At 33.6% G+C, this 18,606-nt stretch overlaps 2 protein-coding genes across 3 annotated transcripts in view; one reads left to right on the plus strand and one right to left on the minus strand.

Annotated features, from left to right (window-relative positions):
- Nucleotides 1-1,434: 1,434 nt before the first annotated feature.
- mRpL1 (mitochondrial ribosomal protein L1) lies at nt 1,435-3,533 on the plus strand. The gene is made up of 8 exons (XM_066286223.1): nt 1,435-1,626; nt 1,686-1,875; nt 2,266-2,485; nt 2,544-2,720; nt 2,779-2,846; nt 2,902-3,058; nt 3,129-3,226; nt 3,357-3,533. Exons 1-8 carry the CDS (start codon nt 1,593-1,595, stop codon nt 3,481-3,483), a joined length of 1,071 nt encoding a protein of 356 aa, XP_066142320.1. The 5' UTR covers nt 1,435-1,592; the 3' UTR covers nt 3,484-3,533.
- A 56-nt stretch (nt 3,534-3,589) lies between these two features.
- Nucleotides 3,590-18,606, minus strand: part of ss (spineless) — a 136,707-nt gene continuing 121,690 nt past the window's right edge. Inside the window, exons 7-20 of one of the 2 annotated variants that reach the window (XM_066285611.1) lie at nt 12,633-12,733; nt 12,316-12,405; nt 9,580-9,789; nt 9,183-9,370; nt 9,031-9,137; nt 8,834-8,975; nt 7,774-7,935; nt 7,576-7,714; nt 6,559-6,752; nt 6,264-6,435; nt 5,873-6,052; nt 5,623-5,822; nt 5,431-5,567; nt 3,590-5,344 (exon numbers count right to left, since the gene is read on the minus strand). In XM_066285611.1, the coding sequence (XP_066141708.1) occupies nt 5,187-5,344; nt 5,431-5,567; nt 5,623-5,822; nt 5,873-6,052; nt 6,264-6,435; nt 6,559-6,752; nt 7,576-7,714; nt 7,774-7,935; nt 8,834-8,975; nt 9,031-9,137; nt 9,183-9,370; nt 9,580-9,789; nt 12,316-12,405; nt 12,633-12,733 (2,180 nt within the window). In that variant the 3' untranslated portion in view covers nt 3,590-5,186. Of the gene's footprint in view, nt 5,345-5,415; nt 5,568-5,622; nt 5,823-5,872; nt 6,053-6,263; nt 6,436-6,558; nt 6,753-7,575; nt 7,715-7,773; nt 7,936-8,833; nt 8,976-9,030; nt 9,138-9,182; nt 9,371-9,579; nt 9,790-12,315; nt 12,406-12,632; nt 12,734-18,606 lie in introns of both variants that reach the window. The other variant, XM_066285610.1, reaches the window with a different exon arrangement.

Below are 18,606 nucleotides of genomic sequence, written 5' to 3' on the forward strand. Positions count from 1 at the left end.
GTTTTTTCGAATGAAAAATGTCCTAAACAAAGATATCAACATCCATTTTGAACAATTATTGTGATAGATTGTTCGAACTTTTCAACTATTTTAAAATAAAAAATTATTTAAAAATTAACTTGTCATTCCTTATCAAATTCAAAAAAATACTTTACGTGGAAAAACGGAAAAAATGTGGAGTTCTGTTTAAAATCGTGAAGTTAAAATCTGAACTAGAAAATCCTGACTTAAAAAAACATCAATTTTGGCGCATTGAGTAGTCTGAATATCATTTTATTTGGTTCTTAGTTTATCAAAATCGGGTCATAAATAACTGCGTTATTGCCCCACCCGTTTTTTGTGAGACAATCGGTATATTTCCTTGTGGATGAGATAATATTCAATTGCATCATGACAATTAAAATAATGTTATAAAAACGTATGTTTTTTAAATCGTTTTGGAAAATCCTATTTGACGAAAAAAATAGATTTTTTCCTATTAAATCCATTGGCATTATGGACGCATCACAAAACACAACAATTATTCTAAATAAAGATTTAATTGGGAAATAAAGAATGGTAGATCTGTTATCCTATGCTGCAGAGGAAAAGTCTATAAGTGTTATTAAATTTTCGAAAACTTGTGGGTGAAACCTTCAAAAACTAGAAGGGTCAAATATTTTTGCGATCTACCTTGGGGCGCTTAGAATAATTGCGTGAACGTTGTACTGTACACTTTTGAAAATGTTTTCAATATTTTCAAAAGTCTCTAGAAAATTTTCAGATTTGCATCACTAATACGGGCCGAACTAACAAAAACCGAAAGGGTAAATTAATAAAAACCTGACAAAGCAGTAACACAAAGCCATAAATGTGATGGTTTCTATTAGTTGTTTGTCATTAAATATCTAACTGATAATTTGATCATAGGTGGGCTTCTCCAAGACATGTCTTTAATATTTGAAATCCTACTTGAAGTTTCTTTAATGATCACCGTTTACCTTCGCAGAAAACGATTTTTTTTCTCCAGCAAAATGATGTAATTTTGGATATAAGAATTATATTTTGGAGTACACTTTTATCTTGAGCATACTATAGATATACTATATATACGTAGATATGAGGCTAGACTACGGTAACTGATTTTATTTGGACAGTTATAAGACTATCAAAGTACATATTTCAAAATTCTCATTTATACCTTTCTAGTAATTTTTTGTTATACTCCCAGGGAGAGTCGTATATTTAATGCTTCTCAATTCGATTAAATTTTATGCAGCTTATTTCCATTTTTAGCAGAAAACTAATTAAAGAATTTCAAATTTTAAAAACGTACAAATTATTCAAAATCAAATATGTCATAATCGTCAATGTCATTGTATCACGTGACCCAGAACAAAGATAGAACTGTTCGTAATAGATTCGAAATTACCTATTTATTTCTAACTCATTTATAGGTTATCTGAGGTTACTTACAAATAAAAAAATTAAATCAAAGTTCAATAATTCTATTAAAATTGTATTAATTACTAGATTTTAATTTTTTACAAAAAGTAAACAATTAAATTCAAAAAGGTGTTTTTTTTTTTAATCAGAACTAACCTAAAATAAACATGAGCCTTGGAAGGTGTCTGCTTCAAAGCACTCGTAAGTTGCATTGCGTTAACAACCATGTTAAACCATCTTAATCCTCCCTTAATTGTAAGGTTGGTTACAAACCATACAACTCAGTACTGTAACAAATGTAAATCGAAGTATCCTAGTGTCTACAGCACTGCCAATTCAATTCCGAAATTATGCAGCTCGAAAGGGAACAAGGGAACGTAAGAAGAAGAAAGCAAAAGTAAAGGTTGAAATCCAGAAAGTTGGATTTATACCTCATAATTTAAGAAATCGGTAAGTAGAAATGGGAAGCAGGCAGGATAAAAAGCGTTGTAAAGCTTATGTGGCACATAATATCTAACAATACATCACAATTGCGTAGATAGTAAAAAAAATATGAGTATTTAAGTAATTTTTAAATATGTGTTATGCATAGTAAACATTAGGTTGAAAACCCTCAAGAAGTCTACAGAAATTTAAAGAGATTGATGGAAATACCAATAAATTAATACATATTTTTTCTTGGTAAATCATAATTTTTGATGAGAGATCTTTAATTAATTTTATGTTCAGAAAAACCTATTTTTATATAAGTAAATAATTAAATACTAAGGGCATGCCCCTTTCTTTCCAGGTTTTATCCTATTCAATTTATATTGATGTATTTGTCTTTTCCTTCTTTAGAGATAAAATGCTAGCTGAAAGAGCCTCAAAAAAAGTAGACGATTCTTGGAAACAAAATCCAATTGATGATGTCTATCCTTTAAAGTATTATAAATGGATAGTGTATCCATTTGCTGAGGCAGTTAAAGCTCATAGAGAAACTCACCATCCTGAGATGTATAACAAACCTGATGCTGAGCTTTATGTTACCATAGAACTTAATATGCAGGGAGAAAAAAAAGTTGGTCTCAAACAATCATAGGTTTTGGTGAGAAATTAAAAATGACACAAAATTTTAGACACGATTTGTGGAAAATTTTAAGCGAATTGCGGCAGTACCTCATCAATTTAATCATGGAGATGAGAGGAGTGTTATTGCTTTTGCTAAGAATATAGAGTCACAAGAAAAAGCCAGTAAAGAAGGAGCGCAGCTCTCTGGAGGTGTGGATCTTATTAAACAGATTCAAAATGGACAGGTATAATTCTCAAGTTTCAAGTAAATATAATTTTAGCCAAATTTATTGGTTTAAATAGGTTTTACTCACAGACTTTCAGTATATTGTGGCTCATCCTGACATCATGCCTGAGTTAGTTGTTTTGAGGTAATATTTTTTTTAATAGTTGAGATTTGTCTATTATTTATATATTTTCTTTCAGAGGTTTGATGAAAAAAAACTTTCCAAATCCCAAAGCTGGAACTTTGAATACTGATATTGGGAAAGTAGTTCAAAGGTTGTTGCATGGAATTAGCTATCAGGCTATTAAAGATGAATTTGAGAAAGATTTTGGGAAAATAGATGCCGTGTTGGGAACTGTAAGTTTTTGATATTCAGGATTTATCATTGGTGACCAAATTTAAATCTAGCTAAGGATTTATATTTCAGTTGAATATGGATGAGAGATACTTAGAAGAAAACTTTGCATCACTGATTAATGATGTTTACAATCAAAAACCAAAAAGGCAAGGGGGTTTTATAATGAGGTAAGGAAAAAAACTTAATTTAAAAAAAGAGTCACATGATAAAATATAAATTTAATTGTTTGGAATTGTATATTATTTGTTATTGATTAATTTTCTTAAACATAAATGATTACAGCATACATATTTACAGATGTTTATTGTGGAGCCCTCCCTCACAAGAAAAACTGAAAATAGGCCATGAGCAATATCTTGAAGACAAGAATGAATTGAAAGAAAAGGAGTTGGAGGACGTTGAAGGAGAAAGAGTTGCTTTGTAATGAGTTAGTTATGTAATAAACGTTTTAAAAATAAAAACTACTGAGAAGAAGTTCTTTTATTTTAAATAGAAATGAAAAACAGGATAATGTAATTGTATGAATATTCTTTATTCTCTTACGTCCGGTTTTTTTAATATAGACATTAGTTCATGTATAAGATTGAGGATGGAAACATTATATTTTCATTTTAGATCAGAAGATTTATACACCATTCAATGTCAAATTATAGTGAACCTCTTAAAATATTGATCCACAAATATTGAGTGAATAAGTTTGAGTTACGTAAATGTTAGTAACACTTTTATGTAACGAGTTTGTACATCGATTTCAGAAAAATTAAAATTTTTTTTGTTTGTGCATTTGGACACACCAGACCTATAAAACTACCCATATTAGTTCATTAATTTGACATTAAACGGCTGAAAACGAATTTAAAATGTTACAAAAAAATTAAATATGCTTGATGAAGATCTTTTGAACAATTAATAACATAAATGATAATGAATCCGGTTGAATGTGTAATAAAATATTCTGTAATATTTCTAATGCAAACACTACAATAGTAGTTTTCAAATTTACGATTCAAGACTATCTTAAATATTTATTAAAGTATACTGTATACACTCATTACATCTTAAAGTTGTACAGTTACATAAATTAAGGATATAGTACAAAAATAATATACAAGTAACCTTTGATTGACTAGCATTGGTGGGTTTCAAGATACTCAAGATTCGCGCTTGCGGAATATTTGATCACCTGTGAATTAAAGCGTTTTGGCCTGAATATCTTGAAAAAGTAAATAAGAATACATATAACACAACAAAACATGCTCCAATAAATACTTTTCCTTGGAACCAACAAAAATGAAGACGAAACTTAAAATATCAATAATATAAATACAAGCACAATCTCACCAAGTTCACTCTGTCACAATATTTTGCATTTCTTCGAAGACTAATTTTGTAAGTTTAGATCATAACTGCGGAAGATACAGTATATTTTTATATGTGCATTTTAATTCCGTACTTATGTGATATAACCAGTAGGTTGGTATACAGGGTAAATCTTAAGTGAAAATGTTCCTTTTAATATGACGCAGACTTCAAAAAACTAAACAATATATTTGTTAAATATTTTTTTAACTCAGTAATAACCAAAACGTGAACGTAAGAGAAAAGGTAATAAAAGTAAAGGATTTTTTAAATAAGAAGTTTTCTAACAAATGGATAGGTCGCAATGGACCAATAAGATAGGCCGCGAGATCGCCTATCTTAAATCCATTTGATTCCTACATGTATGTGGGATTATACGAAGAGTTTGGTGCTTATAACTGAAATTAACATAGTGGCAGAGTTGCGTGAATGCCCACGTTTAGGTTGTTTTTGAGATTTCGAAAAAATTAAATAAAGATTTTGTTTAGTTTTTTGAGACCTATGGCGAGTTCAAAGGAAAATTCCTACTTAAGATTGGCCCTCTACATATGACTATCCATACTAAGTTTATCACGAAAAGTACGTCAACTGCTTAATGTTCGACGAATAAAACTATAATAAATATTTATATGCAAGTTTTGAGGTCGAAGTGTTTACAAAAATCTTTAAAGCTATAATTTAAAGGTTTTCTCTTTTAATTGCACGATCATAAACACTCGAAATACCTCTCAACTCTTAATTTATATACAGGAAGACGCACCAAATTCATCACAAGACCATCACTACCCGTGAGTTGTGATGGTTATGGTGACTCACATGGTGCTGATTCGGACTATCCGGATCACCATTTTGGTTTACCGTATCGACTTTTGCTGATCCGTCATCGGTGTTGTTCCATTGGTGGTGAGCACTTATTTCGGCCAGACCTGAGACAAAAATATAGGATATAAACAAGAACTGATTAAAAAGAGCACATATCAAATTTCTTGCAGACTACCTTTTACTGACTCACAATGCTCAGTAGACACCGGAAGAGTTGTAACTTGAGGATGAGAGTGCATGACTGAGTTGATATGGGGATGATGGTAGTCTTGAGAAGCACCATCGCTAGTGGGACTTCTGTTGTTCACTGGTGTTGAATTGTGCGATCTGACGGTGAACAATGTTATCAGAACTTACTTCTACTTCATTCTACAACACTCACCCCCACATAAGGACAGTTTGTCGACTAGGAATATCCCCCTGGCTGCTGGTTGGAATAGGGGAAAAATGCTGCGGGGTGGAAATGTGATGACTGTTAGGACTGTCCTGAGGCATCAGAGGCGTGTCCTGCTTGATTTCTTCAATTTTCGGTGTGATTAGCCCTTGTTGCGGAGAAGAAGAATGATGTTTTTTGATAGTTTCCTGCACAAGCAAATCCTGAGATTTTGCAATTGAATTGATTCTCTTTATACCTTTTGCGGACTTGGTGCTAGCTCCAATTGAGGCGCGCTCATCACTTGTACCGGCTGAATGATTCCTGACGATGGACTTACCGAGTACGGCCAGGACACGTCGATGCATTTGTTGTTTGGAACAACGTAGCTCCGGGCTCCATCATACGAAGAATACTTCACAGGGGCTGTATCAACCACCTAAAATGGCCTATGGTTAGTTTGGTTTATATATTGAAGAATTTTTAATAGATAAAATAAATTATAAAATTTTCGTACTCTCTATCTATTACGTTTAATCGTAGAATAGTTCTACGAAAGAATTTCATGCACCCCCAGTTCTACACTAAAAATAACGTATTTCATTATTAAGCATTTATGGTAATCATACGACATGTCTCCACAAATATACCTGTTGGTGACATGGATAGAGTTTGTCATCAACCACAGTCGTCCTGTATGTGGCATGATGGGTGGGAGTAGTATTGGTTGGGTCATACGTTCTTGGAGCCATATCGAGGAAGCCATTGTACGGAGTTGATGGAGTTGTATGGTGGTATTCTGGGTAGTAAGTGCTGAGAGGCCTGTAAATTGTGAATATTCATAAATTCCTTATAGTGGTGTTTATTAAAACACTGCTATATATGAGTAAGTTTTAATCATCGGAATAGTTAGGCAAATACCAGCGGCTCTTTTTGAATCCATACCTATATTGATGGAAAATATTCTCCGTGGTGGTCAGATACCTGTTGTCCAAAGTTGTCGCCGTAGGATACAGTGTGTGGTTGAAATTGGATGCTGAATGAGTCATGTAACTTAGACTGTGGTCGGCGGTTGCTGTGGCGTAAGGCGCCGGATACATGTTGTATGTTGCAGTACATCCGTCTGCTATATACTCCACCTGTTAATGAAAATAAGCAAAATTTGTCAAGATCTATTGGGAAATATTAATTTTAGTTCAGCTCCAGAGAACCAGTTTTACTGTCTAAAATCTAAAATAAATCTCTCAAGTAAAATCTCTGAAGTAAATTAGAGATTCGTGGCTTAATTAAATTTTCAACCTCTTTAGTTCAGATTGTTCTAGGATGCTAAATTCCTAAATAAAGGTGATAGAGGCAGGTCTTTCAGCTCCCTTCAAGTTACTAAATTTTAACCAGAAAGTCAAGTATTCATAGTATCTTTAAGATGGTAAACTTCTAAATAAAAACAGGTCCTATAGATCGCTTTAGAAATACATTAAGGTCTTTGTGGGTCTCATTAAGTTATAAATTTTTAACTAAAAATTCTGAACAGAAGCGAAATTAGGATTTGACCTTGAGATTTCAAAATTATTTAATAACTTCCTTAAAAATGTAGTCTGGAAGAGTTCTCAATTGCCTCATTTTGTAACGTTATTAAAGGCTTAATTATTGTCCTTGAAAGAAAATTGTCCAAAATTGATCTGAAGCAACTGGATTTCCAGTTAATATTTGCTCTTTTTTTAATAATAAATTGATTTTAAAACCTTAAATTTCTATTAAAAAACTTGCAGCTTTAAAGACCTAAATTAGTAGCATTAAAGTAGTAAAATCCCTCAATTTTTTAATTAAGTTACAAATTGTTTTTTAAATAATCCTTGGAGATTCACATAAAAACTTCACTTTGAGTTTATTCAAATATCATAAAAAGTCCAGTATTTGCGGCAATGTGTCCCTAAAGTAGGGGCCTCATTGCCTAACACATACCGTGGCAGGCATAGACGGCACCACAGAGGTGGTTACGGAAGCATTGCTGGGTGGTGTAATTTGACCACCGCTTGAACCATGTGACAGCTTGCGTTTCGTCCGGCATGTGGACAGAAAATCTCTTAGTTGCGTCTTGTACCTGAGACAAAAGTCTTTCTACTTAATCGCCCAACTAGTAATAATGACACCAGAACCTACCGTCTATTTACTCGAGTAGGAGTCGTAGGCACAGGTGTATGTGTAGGAGACGTTAGAAGTTGTTCGTTTTCCGTGTAATAGGTGCTAGGAAGACCCGCGTCTAGATAACTAACCTTGAAGTCCATGGTGCGCTTGCCAAGAAGGTCTCGCCCCTCTTCTTCCCTAATAAATGAATATCAGGGATAATATAGTTAGCACAACAAAAATTATCGATAATTTTTTAGAGAAATTTGGACAAATTAATATTAAAATGAAAAGGGCACGAATGCCCTTTATTTAGTTCAAGTTATGTGGTCGTCAAAAATGAGAGAACTTCCTATATTAAAACTTCGAAAATACCCTGAAAGCACAACTAATATTTCAGTTTGGTACAAGATGTGTAGGATGACCATATACATGGTATTTCAGAACTAGGGAATTAAACTTTGTTCAATGCAACCATAAGACATCTGAGTGTAAGAAAGCGTGTTCGCCAATGTCTCTCTAAGGCTCTACGGTCTTATGATGTTTTAAGACAATTATGTGCAAAATGTGTTTATCAAGTTTTAGTACATTTTATTTTAATTTGCTTGTACAAAAATAACATTATAGAAATTGTTCAAAATTTCGTCCTTGAACTTGCTTATTTCGGACAACATTAAATCGGCAAAAGTTATCCAATTTCGTGGCCGGCTAAGTCTCCCGATCTAACTCCTTTAGATTTATTTTTCTGGGGATACGTAAAGTTTCTAATTTTATTCCCATAGTGCTGAAACACGTTGTAAATTATCTTATCATTTTACTTGCGCAATTTATTTCATAAATAGCACGAGTACACGCAGTGCAACGTCTTATTCAGCTCAAATTGTACGGGCCTAAAAATTGTACGAATATTTGTATTTAAGAAAAGAATATTATGAAACTGTATTATAACGAAATTGCTAAAGCGGTCCGGCAAAACATCGTAGTATTGCTCCGGTGATTAGTGAAGCAAAGGCAATGAGGTATTGAACATTGTTGAAATATCAAATTTAACATGTGAATGAAATTTTTATCTGAATAGGTAGAAGAAAATACTTACATTAAAGGTCTATGTGTGCTTATAACAAAATCAGGTTTGGAGTTTTTGTACACTAATCTGGAACTGGTTTGCAGCCATTGCCATTGGCCATCTTTGACTTGAAGTCTATATGCTATCATGCCAGAAGCACCAGTTTTTAACACTATGTAAAGAAAATCCTTAATTTTGCATATAAAACTATATTAAAATATAATTACATTCTTGGTGTGCGCTGGCTACATATGCCAAATCATCATAATGGACCAGATCATATCCACCCATATTTGCCAGCTCAGAGTCTGAGTACCCCAGAAGCAATTTGCCCCTATAAAAATCATTAGATTTGCCCCAGTACTTGCAACTAATTTACCTCTGGTCCATTGAAACTAAGGCTAAATCCAGCTTGTGCTTGCTCTTGAACATTACTTCTTTTTGAGGAATTTCCAACAAGGATGGCGGTCCAAAAGGAGTGCAGATTGCAAAAAGTGCTAATGGAGGCTCTTCTGACTTTCGATTTTGGCCGTGAAGTACTTTCACTCGCCCTCTAATATCCAATCTCTATAAGAAATCACTCCATATAAATTATCATTAAATGAATATAAAAGCCTCAAAGTTGACTAAACACAAATTATTCATGGTTTCCAAGAAATTATGACTGCTAATCAGATAAAGTTGAATTTATGGCATATTAAATATTTGTAACTTAAAAGCATAGTGTATGTATTGGTTGTTAGGTGAATAATAAGTTTATGGTGTTTTTCTCGTACCAAAAATCCGGAAGTATTGTCAAGCAGACATCGGAAGCGCACAGTAAAACTCCTCTCCAAGAGGTGAGTGTTTTCAGGACTCAGAACGTCCTGAAGGCCCATGTTCGTTGATTCAGGAGGCAGGAAAGAGTTCCACATCAGTTGTCTTTGGAGCTCTTCTCGATCTTCCGAATGGACTAGTTCGTATACAGATTGATGCACAATATCGGACTGGAACAAGTTCGTAAAGTTTTATTGTTGTGGACGTATGTATAAAGTAAATTAAAAAAATGTACACAAAATGAGAAATCCTTTTTAGAACACTCAGAATAAAGGGATTAATTAAACTCTATCTTATTTGATCTTTTTTGCATTAACATTAATTATTAAACAAAGATTATAAAGTAAGAAAAAGTCGGAAAACTTTTTAAAACATTGACCCCTTAGTGGACGTCTTTCTGTCTCCATTCTACAAAGTTAATAAAGAGGGTGTTTGGAAAAATTTGTATAAAACTCAAGAAGGTGAAAATAGAATCAAAAATAGCAATAAATGCTCCAATACACATTAATGAGACGCAGCAGTCTTACTAACATATGACCCTTCAAAGGTGTCCTATCATTTAGATATTTTTTATAATAACTTTCTTTCTGATTTATATAATTGAGTGAAAGTTGTAGGGAATAACCATACCATAAGGGTCTTTAACTATCATAAGTTTCATCAAAATTTATTAGAAATAAAGGTGGTTTCCTAATTACCTTTAATAGAAATTTTTCGTTTTTTTTATTACTTTTTGGAATTATTAAGTAAGCAATATTATTTTTAATGAATTTGAAGAAAAATTTCTCCTATAAATACCTACAGTTTTCATTCCTTTATCGTAATCACAAAGAGAATTATTTTAAAAAGATCCAAATGATGAGAACACTTTGGAAGGCCATATCTCAGTGATGGTGCTCCGTCGGACCAATGTTTATAGAAACTTTTTAAAACTATTTTTGGCTCTACTTTCACTTGCTCACGTTTTGTACTAACGTTTCTATACACCCTATAGAAAAAATACACATTATTGATGAGATGAAAGAGGCGTAGCTTGCAATGAGGAAAACTGCGGTTCGAGAGACAAATATTATATAAAACGGACAAATCGATTATCTTCAAAAGCATTACCTATCTTCAAAAAAATATGTTTTATTGGCATTATGCTTGAAATGTATATGCAAAAGCCCAAATCGGTAGAAGACATGCAACGTTGGACTATATAAAGTGGAAAATCTGCAATTTGAGGTAATAATGTAAAAATTTTATAATATCTCTTTAAAAGACTTGTGCCCCTGTGTAACATGCCTCCGATGTAATATGTTTCGGAATTGTACTCGAAATATGTACGTATGCGAGCAAGACGGAATATACAAGATATTAGAAAGAGAACTCAGAAACTGGAATTCAAGTTGAAAAATGTTGGGAAAAATGAAAAAAATATACATTTAGTTTGTCGGACGTGTGCCTAATATACCACGCAACACGGTAAAATAGCTGAAAACACGCAACATGGAAAAAAGATTGAAAAACACGTAATATAGAGAAAAGTTTAAAAATCGCAATTCTATGTACAATTATTGCAAAAAAAAACTGGAAAGTAAATCAAAATACCTTTCTTAGAAAAGAAATGTTTTAAAACACTTAATAAAATATGCTCTTGAATTGCGACCGAGAATATGCTTGACGCATGTTGGAAAACATTGAAAAATTTATTGAAACTGCAAATGCTTTGAAAACATTTTTAATACTTTCCGTAAAATCAATTCACTAGATGAATTACTAATAAAATTGGAAGAAACAGCATCACCATGCCCTGTTATCTCTTAAATGCGGCGATTTGGCGAAAAATTGTCAATTTTAGTAAAACAGAGTGTCTCAAAAAATATATGAACATTTACTTTTACGAAACTTACAGGAGATTTCCTGTAAGATTTAGAATAACCATGTGAAGTAGGTGAAAATCTCCCTTTAAAACATTTATCGGTGTATGTCTAATAGATGGTGAGGAAAATACAATGGACATTAGTCGACGTCGCAAAAAATTATAAAAAACAGTCATTCAATGTTCGAAATAGTACAACATAGGAAATCATAGAATATTATCTGCAAAATAATTATTCCGACATTAGAATATGCTGTTGAACTATGCTAGAAATGCGCGTACCCGGGTACCCTAAGCTTCCGGTATTCGGCATTGGAGAATAGTAAAAAACGCTTCAATTTCGTTAGTAATATTGCGGAAAAAAATTTTAATTCATTTTGTAGGCATATCTTTTATTGAATGTTTCGAAATTAGATTCTAACGTGTGTGTGAAATGCCGTACTTACATTGGAAGAGCAAATACAGTCAAAAAGAGAAGGTGAAGGCTTGAGGTCCAAAATTATGAGCAGAAAATTGAATTTTTATCTAAAAAACAATTATATCGGTCGAGAACCATGCAATAACGCATGCTTTGGAATTGCACTCGAACTCCCTGTGCAAAAGTGCAGTTCCAATGTACCATGCGCAACATTTGAATAAAGAGTAATTACTTTTCTATGAGCGAAATATTGGAGAAATGGAGAAAAAGGGAAATATTGCGATTTTATATGTCAAAAATCCTGCCGCATCCTGTGCGATATAGCCAAAATAGTAGAACCGGAATTTAGACAAACCAGCCCATGATATCCATCCCACTATAAGGTTTTTTTATTTGAGTAAATATTAGACGTACCTGGTGAAACCCCAAGTATCCTTCTATACTGTGTGTAGCAAAAAACACTTCTCCTTCGCAGGTGAGGATCATAAGGAAGCCATTGAGTGCCTGAAAATGTGTACGTAAGATCAGATTTGTTTGATACATATCTCGATACAATCATTGATCAGCAACAGGTGTGCTAATAAAGAGTGTTGTAGGTGTGTTTCGTATTTAAACAATAATTCAGCAGCAGTTCTTTTTTCACGTTTTTCTTCTATCCTGTTTCCATCACCGTTTGCAGATATAGATTCTCATTGATTTATTAATGTTCCATAATTGCATTTTTTTCTCACCTGTAGAAACATTTCTCCATCCAATGGCGTATGATCAAATGCGGTGAGATCACGAGACCGATGAAGTCCAACAGGATCATCTTTATCTTTGTGCATAGCAACTGCAACAAAATGGCAAAAGATGTCAATAAATCTAAAACCGCTCCACGTCTATATTTATTCTCAATTACCGTTTAATTTGCGCTAATTAGCAAAGTTAATACAGAACCCGCTCCACTATAATAATTTTGATTTATGCCAATGTACGTGTATTACAGACTGCACTTAGTGCTCCCGACTGAAATTAATTCCGTGCACCTTAAAAGTCGCCTTAACAGGAACAAAACAAGTCCCCAATATAATTAATTAGTATTTAAATAGCTGCGACAGAACATTCGTGACTTTGCAAAATTAAAGCAACAACCACTGCCTTATGGGCATACTTCATTCTTCGTGGCAGCCCATTCATAATGCGAACTTCATTGTAATTAGTATTTAATACGAGAATCGGCTTCAAAAACTATGATTCTGTAATATTAGAGTGGCATCTATCAGCTTTGAGTCTGTCTTGAGGTCCATTTTGAGCTGTTATAGATATTTCAATCTGCTTTTGAAGGTCCGAAACTAGTTCGCTTCTCCTTTAAAGCGAACACTGTTATACACGGTGTTCCGATATTTAAGTGGCTGATTCTTTGGATTATTCTGAAACGAAAACGTTATACTAAAAGGTATGTTCTAAAATGAGTCGTTTCCAAGATACAGGGTGTTATCGCGCGTTCTCCGTTTGCTCTTATAGTACGAATTTTGTGTTTACATTAACGCAATGCTTTCATTGTCGCGTGTTCACATTATCGAGCGTCTGTTGTAATTATACACTAGAGACATTTTTGATGTATTTAGATCGTTTATTTTGAAAAATGTATCCAATTTGGAAAATACCAGTGGCGTGTCCCCTATTCTCCTATAGGAAACAACATGGTACGTTCCTACACACCGTTATGATAACAGCATTTTCATTAAAATAGAATGGTAATGTACTGTTTGTACTACCGTGCGGATAAAATAAGTTTCAATAAAATATCTTGTGCCATTCTGAAAACACGGAGAAAAATATCTTATTTTTCTCAATATTTAAAATCCTGTATCTCCGAAACCACTTACTTTAGGACATACGTTTATATAACATTTTGACCTTAGAACAGTCCAGAGAATCGGCTCCTTAAATGTCGGAACACCCTGCGTGTATTACACTCGTCTCTCCATGACGGCATAGCATCCCATATAATTGGCAGATGCGCTTACCATCTGTACCTATACCGAAATATCGCACCAATGAGGCGCAATATAGCATAATAAGAGGGTAGTCGTAACTAACTCGGTAATATGATCCATATCTGGGGCCTACATAAATGGGGCGGAGTTCTGTGTCTAATCCTCCTGACAGGCCTGATACGACTCTGCCGATAAGGCCAAGGGGCAGTGTTGGAGCTGCCACGAGGGGAATTTTTTATTTTCCATACTTTAACTCTTATCTGGGCATGTAATTATTTTTAGTTATTTTATTAGTAACAAAAAATCAATGGACGGCATATTTAAAAACCATTTATGGCTGTTTAATTAGGTAAATATGGGTTTGGTACAGTTAACTTAAACTCGAAATTCTTAAGTTATTTACATATCCGGGAAGGAATACTATAAAGGATACCTAACGGCGTTTTATTTAATGTGGAATGATCGAAAACGATCATACCGTATTTCTATCTTAAACCTCTGTTGAAGGGTGGGAAAAATTGGTAAAAGCTATCTACGAAAAAAGGTACAAAATATGTCCCACAGAAAGTTACTTTACAATAATTAGGAACCCTATATCATCGTACTGACAACTTTAACTGAAAGATAGTTTCCATGGAAACTACAAAATTCGTCACTATTTGCCTTTATTTCAATGCTTCCATAGATATTATTCTTCGGGTAGCTGCCAGGATTTTGACCTATTCACATTAAAGGAAGCGAGTTTTTAACATTTGACAAAACAGATTGACATTATCGCTTCGATAATTCTAAATGGGCCACCCTGTATAGTGCTTCTGTTCAGCTCGGGTAATTCGTTTAGAGCTCGAAAAATAACTTCTGAAGATTTTCTTATGTGCGATATACAGATTACTGCAGGAAAATGGTATCACCTAACACATGCGCGTGAATAAAACTGTAAGATGGCGTTGTCAATGCGTTGTCATTGTCACATATCGTTGTTTTGGAACATTGACGTGCTGGATGCATCATTTGAAAATTTAATCAAGTCAAATCTCGCTTTCTTGTCTTGATATTTTAGTTTTTTTTAAGATTCATTTATAGGGTATAAGAACCTTTAATTTGATGTGTTGCATGTCTCATGTGTCCATTTAAAATATTAAAGACGGTAGCCCCTTACAAGCACGAAGAAAATATCAATTTTGGGTGAGCGTTTTTTTTCTTCCTAGACTTCGATATTTAACAATTGACGTGTTCGAACCTTTTTCTTTTACCCAGAGTTTAATTTAATAGAAGATTTATTTTCTGCGAGAAATAATTTTAGTGTGGAATTTTTAACGTTTACGCTGAACTAGGTCCATCACTTGATCACGGGTCGCCGCAGAGAAACAGAGAATGGAGCTGAATAAGATAATAGTAAATAACCACAAGGTAAAGCAAATAATTGAAGAAATTCAGCGAAAAATGAGCTTACATGTTAAAATGTGACGTCAAAATTAACATATGAACTGGGCGAATAAAAAACTAACCAATTTTTGCTTAGAGTGACTGTAAAATCAGTTTCTGCAGGTGCGTAAGTGACCTTGCTTCATCAGTGTGCCTTTTTAAACTTAATTTCAAATCAAACTTTATAAATATAATTTAAAAACTGGTACGAAAGAAGTAGGCGCGCCGACGCACCTGCAGAAAGTTATTTTGCATGCATTGTAATAAAAGAGTTTTTTTTATCCGTTTATTCAATATGTCGACTTTGACTCCCATATCGAAACCGCATATATATTTTTGTAATTATATATAATAATCATCTGCTTTATTCTGAGGGCATTCGTGCTCATTTTCACTCTCTGCCCTTCTGTAAAAACGAATTGTGTTGAGTAAAATTTCCATTTTCTAATTTTACTACTCTCTGAATATTCAAATTTCTTACTTTTGCGTAAATGTTATAAAATCCAAACTGAAACTAGTTGCAGCATGCAATGCGAAGAGGATCAAAAGTCCCGCATGAAGTTGCTAAAAATTGACGAAAATACTTTTCATAAAAATGCTGGAACACATCGAGTATTGATTTTAGTTGTGCATTTTTGATGTAAGAGACCTGCACACAGGGTTATCCACGTAGTAAATAAATGTACTTCTTCGTTTTTTTCTCATACAACCCTGTACATGTTATAACATTTTTGAGTTCTTTGAGAAATTTTTAACATATTTCATATCACGTACCCATGATTAAATTCAATAGTTTTCGAAAAAAATTACAAAAAATAGAAATAACGATAAACCTATTAATGTTACACTTGTAAAATAACAATATAAACTACTCTCATCTAATGTATTAAATGTTCAAACTGTCCCCTATTGACTTAATCCTAATCTGACGTAACCTGAAAGTGAGCAAGCCGCAATTCACATAACTTCGTAAAAAAGTCCATAGGGGTTAAGTCAGATGATCCAGCAGGCCTCTCTAATTGCCGTATGGCGCAAATGTTTCAATAACTATTGAATTTAGACACGAGTATGTCATATGAAATATGTTCGGAATTTGTCAAAGTAAAAAACCACATAATACACATATGATTATAGACAATGTTGGTATATTTTAAGAGTTCTACAAATTGAGAGGAAATCCAATCCGCTTCCGGAAGGTTGATATTAAATTTCCAGAGATCGGAAAGCAAGAATATTTGAACGTTGATCAAATGGTAAAAAATTATGTAGTCCTCCATTTTTTTCGTTACGCCATTTGATATCGCATATTTGTCAATGATTTTATCGTTAACAATGACTCTACTGGAATCATCAATGCCATCCTAAATTCTTATTTAAGAATATTTTAAATCACGCGGTGGTTAGAGACCATGGTATAATTACCATCATCCGTTCATGTATGAGTATCGATTGATGATAGTTTGCAAAATGTCAATAATTGTATCTATATTCTCTGAATATTAGGGCTTACTTAGACCTTATGTGGCACCACCCCAGAAGGAAAAGGAATCAAATTAACATTGGGCCCTGACGTCGTGGCCCCAGCTTGAAAAGTGGTGTTGGAACACCGAGATATTTTCATAAGTTAATAAATTCGTAGCGCCTTCGACAGCCTAGTTTACGATTCCGATTTGTGAGATATTTATTGGTACGGCTATATTTATACACCCCGACATATTTATTAGCGGTTAAAATAAAAGAAAAAGCCCCGGTATAATAAATATAATATGTGGTTATTGAGGATGCATGGTGAGAGGGCCACTGCACAAATTATATCGAACGGTTTGTTGGGAACTTGTTTGGGCCAGTTACTCGTTCCTCTTAACTATACAAACTCTGTGAGTTGATCAAGTAAATTTCTACATTATTATGCTTCTTAAATCATTTGCACATATAGGTCGCATTGCACAAAACCTTGAAGGAATACCTTATATGGGTGGGTCAACCCTCGTTCTGCATATATATTTTTAGGTTGAAGTTAGATCAAAACGTTAAGGTCAGTTTACCTCAATCTTGATTTATATTGGGTTCAGCCTTCCGTATTCCGTAATGAAACCTAATCGGGGGCCTCGAACCAGAAGGTGCATCAATAAATCGCCGTGCTAGTTGGTTCACCGCGGGTTCATTAAAACTTTGGAAGATTTTGGCTCTGATAGCATATTTGTAAGAGGGAATTTTACAGAATCGTAGTTGGAATGCATTATTTCATTATGTACTTTAGAGGATCTAAGGCCTTTTCACTCGGGGTTTTTCTCATACTGGAGACCGTTGCTTGCAGTGCTCCATTTGGGTCCTCTATTGTCTAAATTTGTTAGTTTCTCTAAATTTGTATTAACGTCATTAAACGTTTAAAGCTGTCATAATATGGTAAATCCGGACCTGTGCAGATTTGTAAGTATGAGATAACAAAGAAATTGCACGACCCACGCTTAGTTCACACCTCCGAATCGATTGCTACTGTTTCTCCAACTGAAGGAAAAATACCCAGTTTTCGAGATCCAATTGGGTTCGCAAATTTTTTATCTTTTGGAACCAGACACGAGATATGTAGTTTAATTCCTTTAAAAAGAATTACATGACAACTCAAACCTTGAAATTTGAACGTGACGATTTCAAGACTTAAACCTTACAAACTCTTGGAACTAAATATATATCTAAATGGTCATTTCGAGGTATCATGAGGGTCATATACGTCCAAATTTGGACTTATTGTGTTGGTTTAGAAAATAGAAAACCATTAGACTCGTGAATAGTTTTGGATCGAATCCTACATTTTGAAATAGGAAAAGTTTCTGTTTCAATTCATGAATAGTTTATAAGACGGTCAATATACTTAATTTTATATTAAATGTATGATCTAGTAATAAAAAAAATTAAGTCGTGTAATTTGGACAAACTAATGCTTTATAATAGAGTATCAAATGATTACAGTGTCAGTAAAAACGAAAGAACGTCAATGGTTTTTTTGTCACTGACCTTCTAAATTTTTTATTCAATATATGTGTATCATTTCGTGCAGACTTTTCCAAATGGCATTTTCCAACAGGACAATGCAAGGTGGATCTGCGAATATTACTCAAAGGCACCTCGAACAAGCGCAATCGGAAATACTGCATTGGCCCGCATTGTCACCTGACCTATCACCTATCGAACATCTTTGGGACATGAGTTCCTTTTACTTTTCTTTTTGAGGTGCCCTGCATTGAACCTTGAATTGATTTATGTAAATTAAATTACTATTAATTAATTAGTTTTGTGT

The sequence above is a fragment of the Euwallacea fornicatus genome, chromosome 9, assembly GCF_040115645.1.
Source record: "Euwallacea fornicatus isolate EFF26 chromosome 9, ASM4011564v1, whole genome shotgun sequence".
Taxonomy (NCBI): Eukaryota; Metazoa; Arthropoda; class Insecta; order Coleoptera; family Curculionidae; genus Euwallacea; species Euwallacea fornicatus.

Bases quoted from the DNA above. Each gene is read 5' to 3' on its own strand.
- mRpL1 (XM_066286223.1), top strand. From the start codon at position 1,593: ATGAGCCTTGGAAGGTGTCTGCTTCAAAGCACTC. The intron at 2,721-2,778 runs GTATAATTCTCA...TGGTTTAAATAG, and splicing joins AACAGATTCAAAATGGACAG to GTTTTACTCACAGACTTTCA. The intron at 3,059-3,128 runs GTAAGTTTTTGA...TTTATATTTCAG, and splicing joins TAGATGCCGTGTTGGGAACT to TTGAATATGGATGAGAGATA.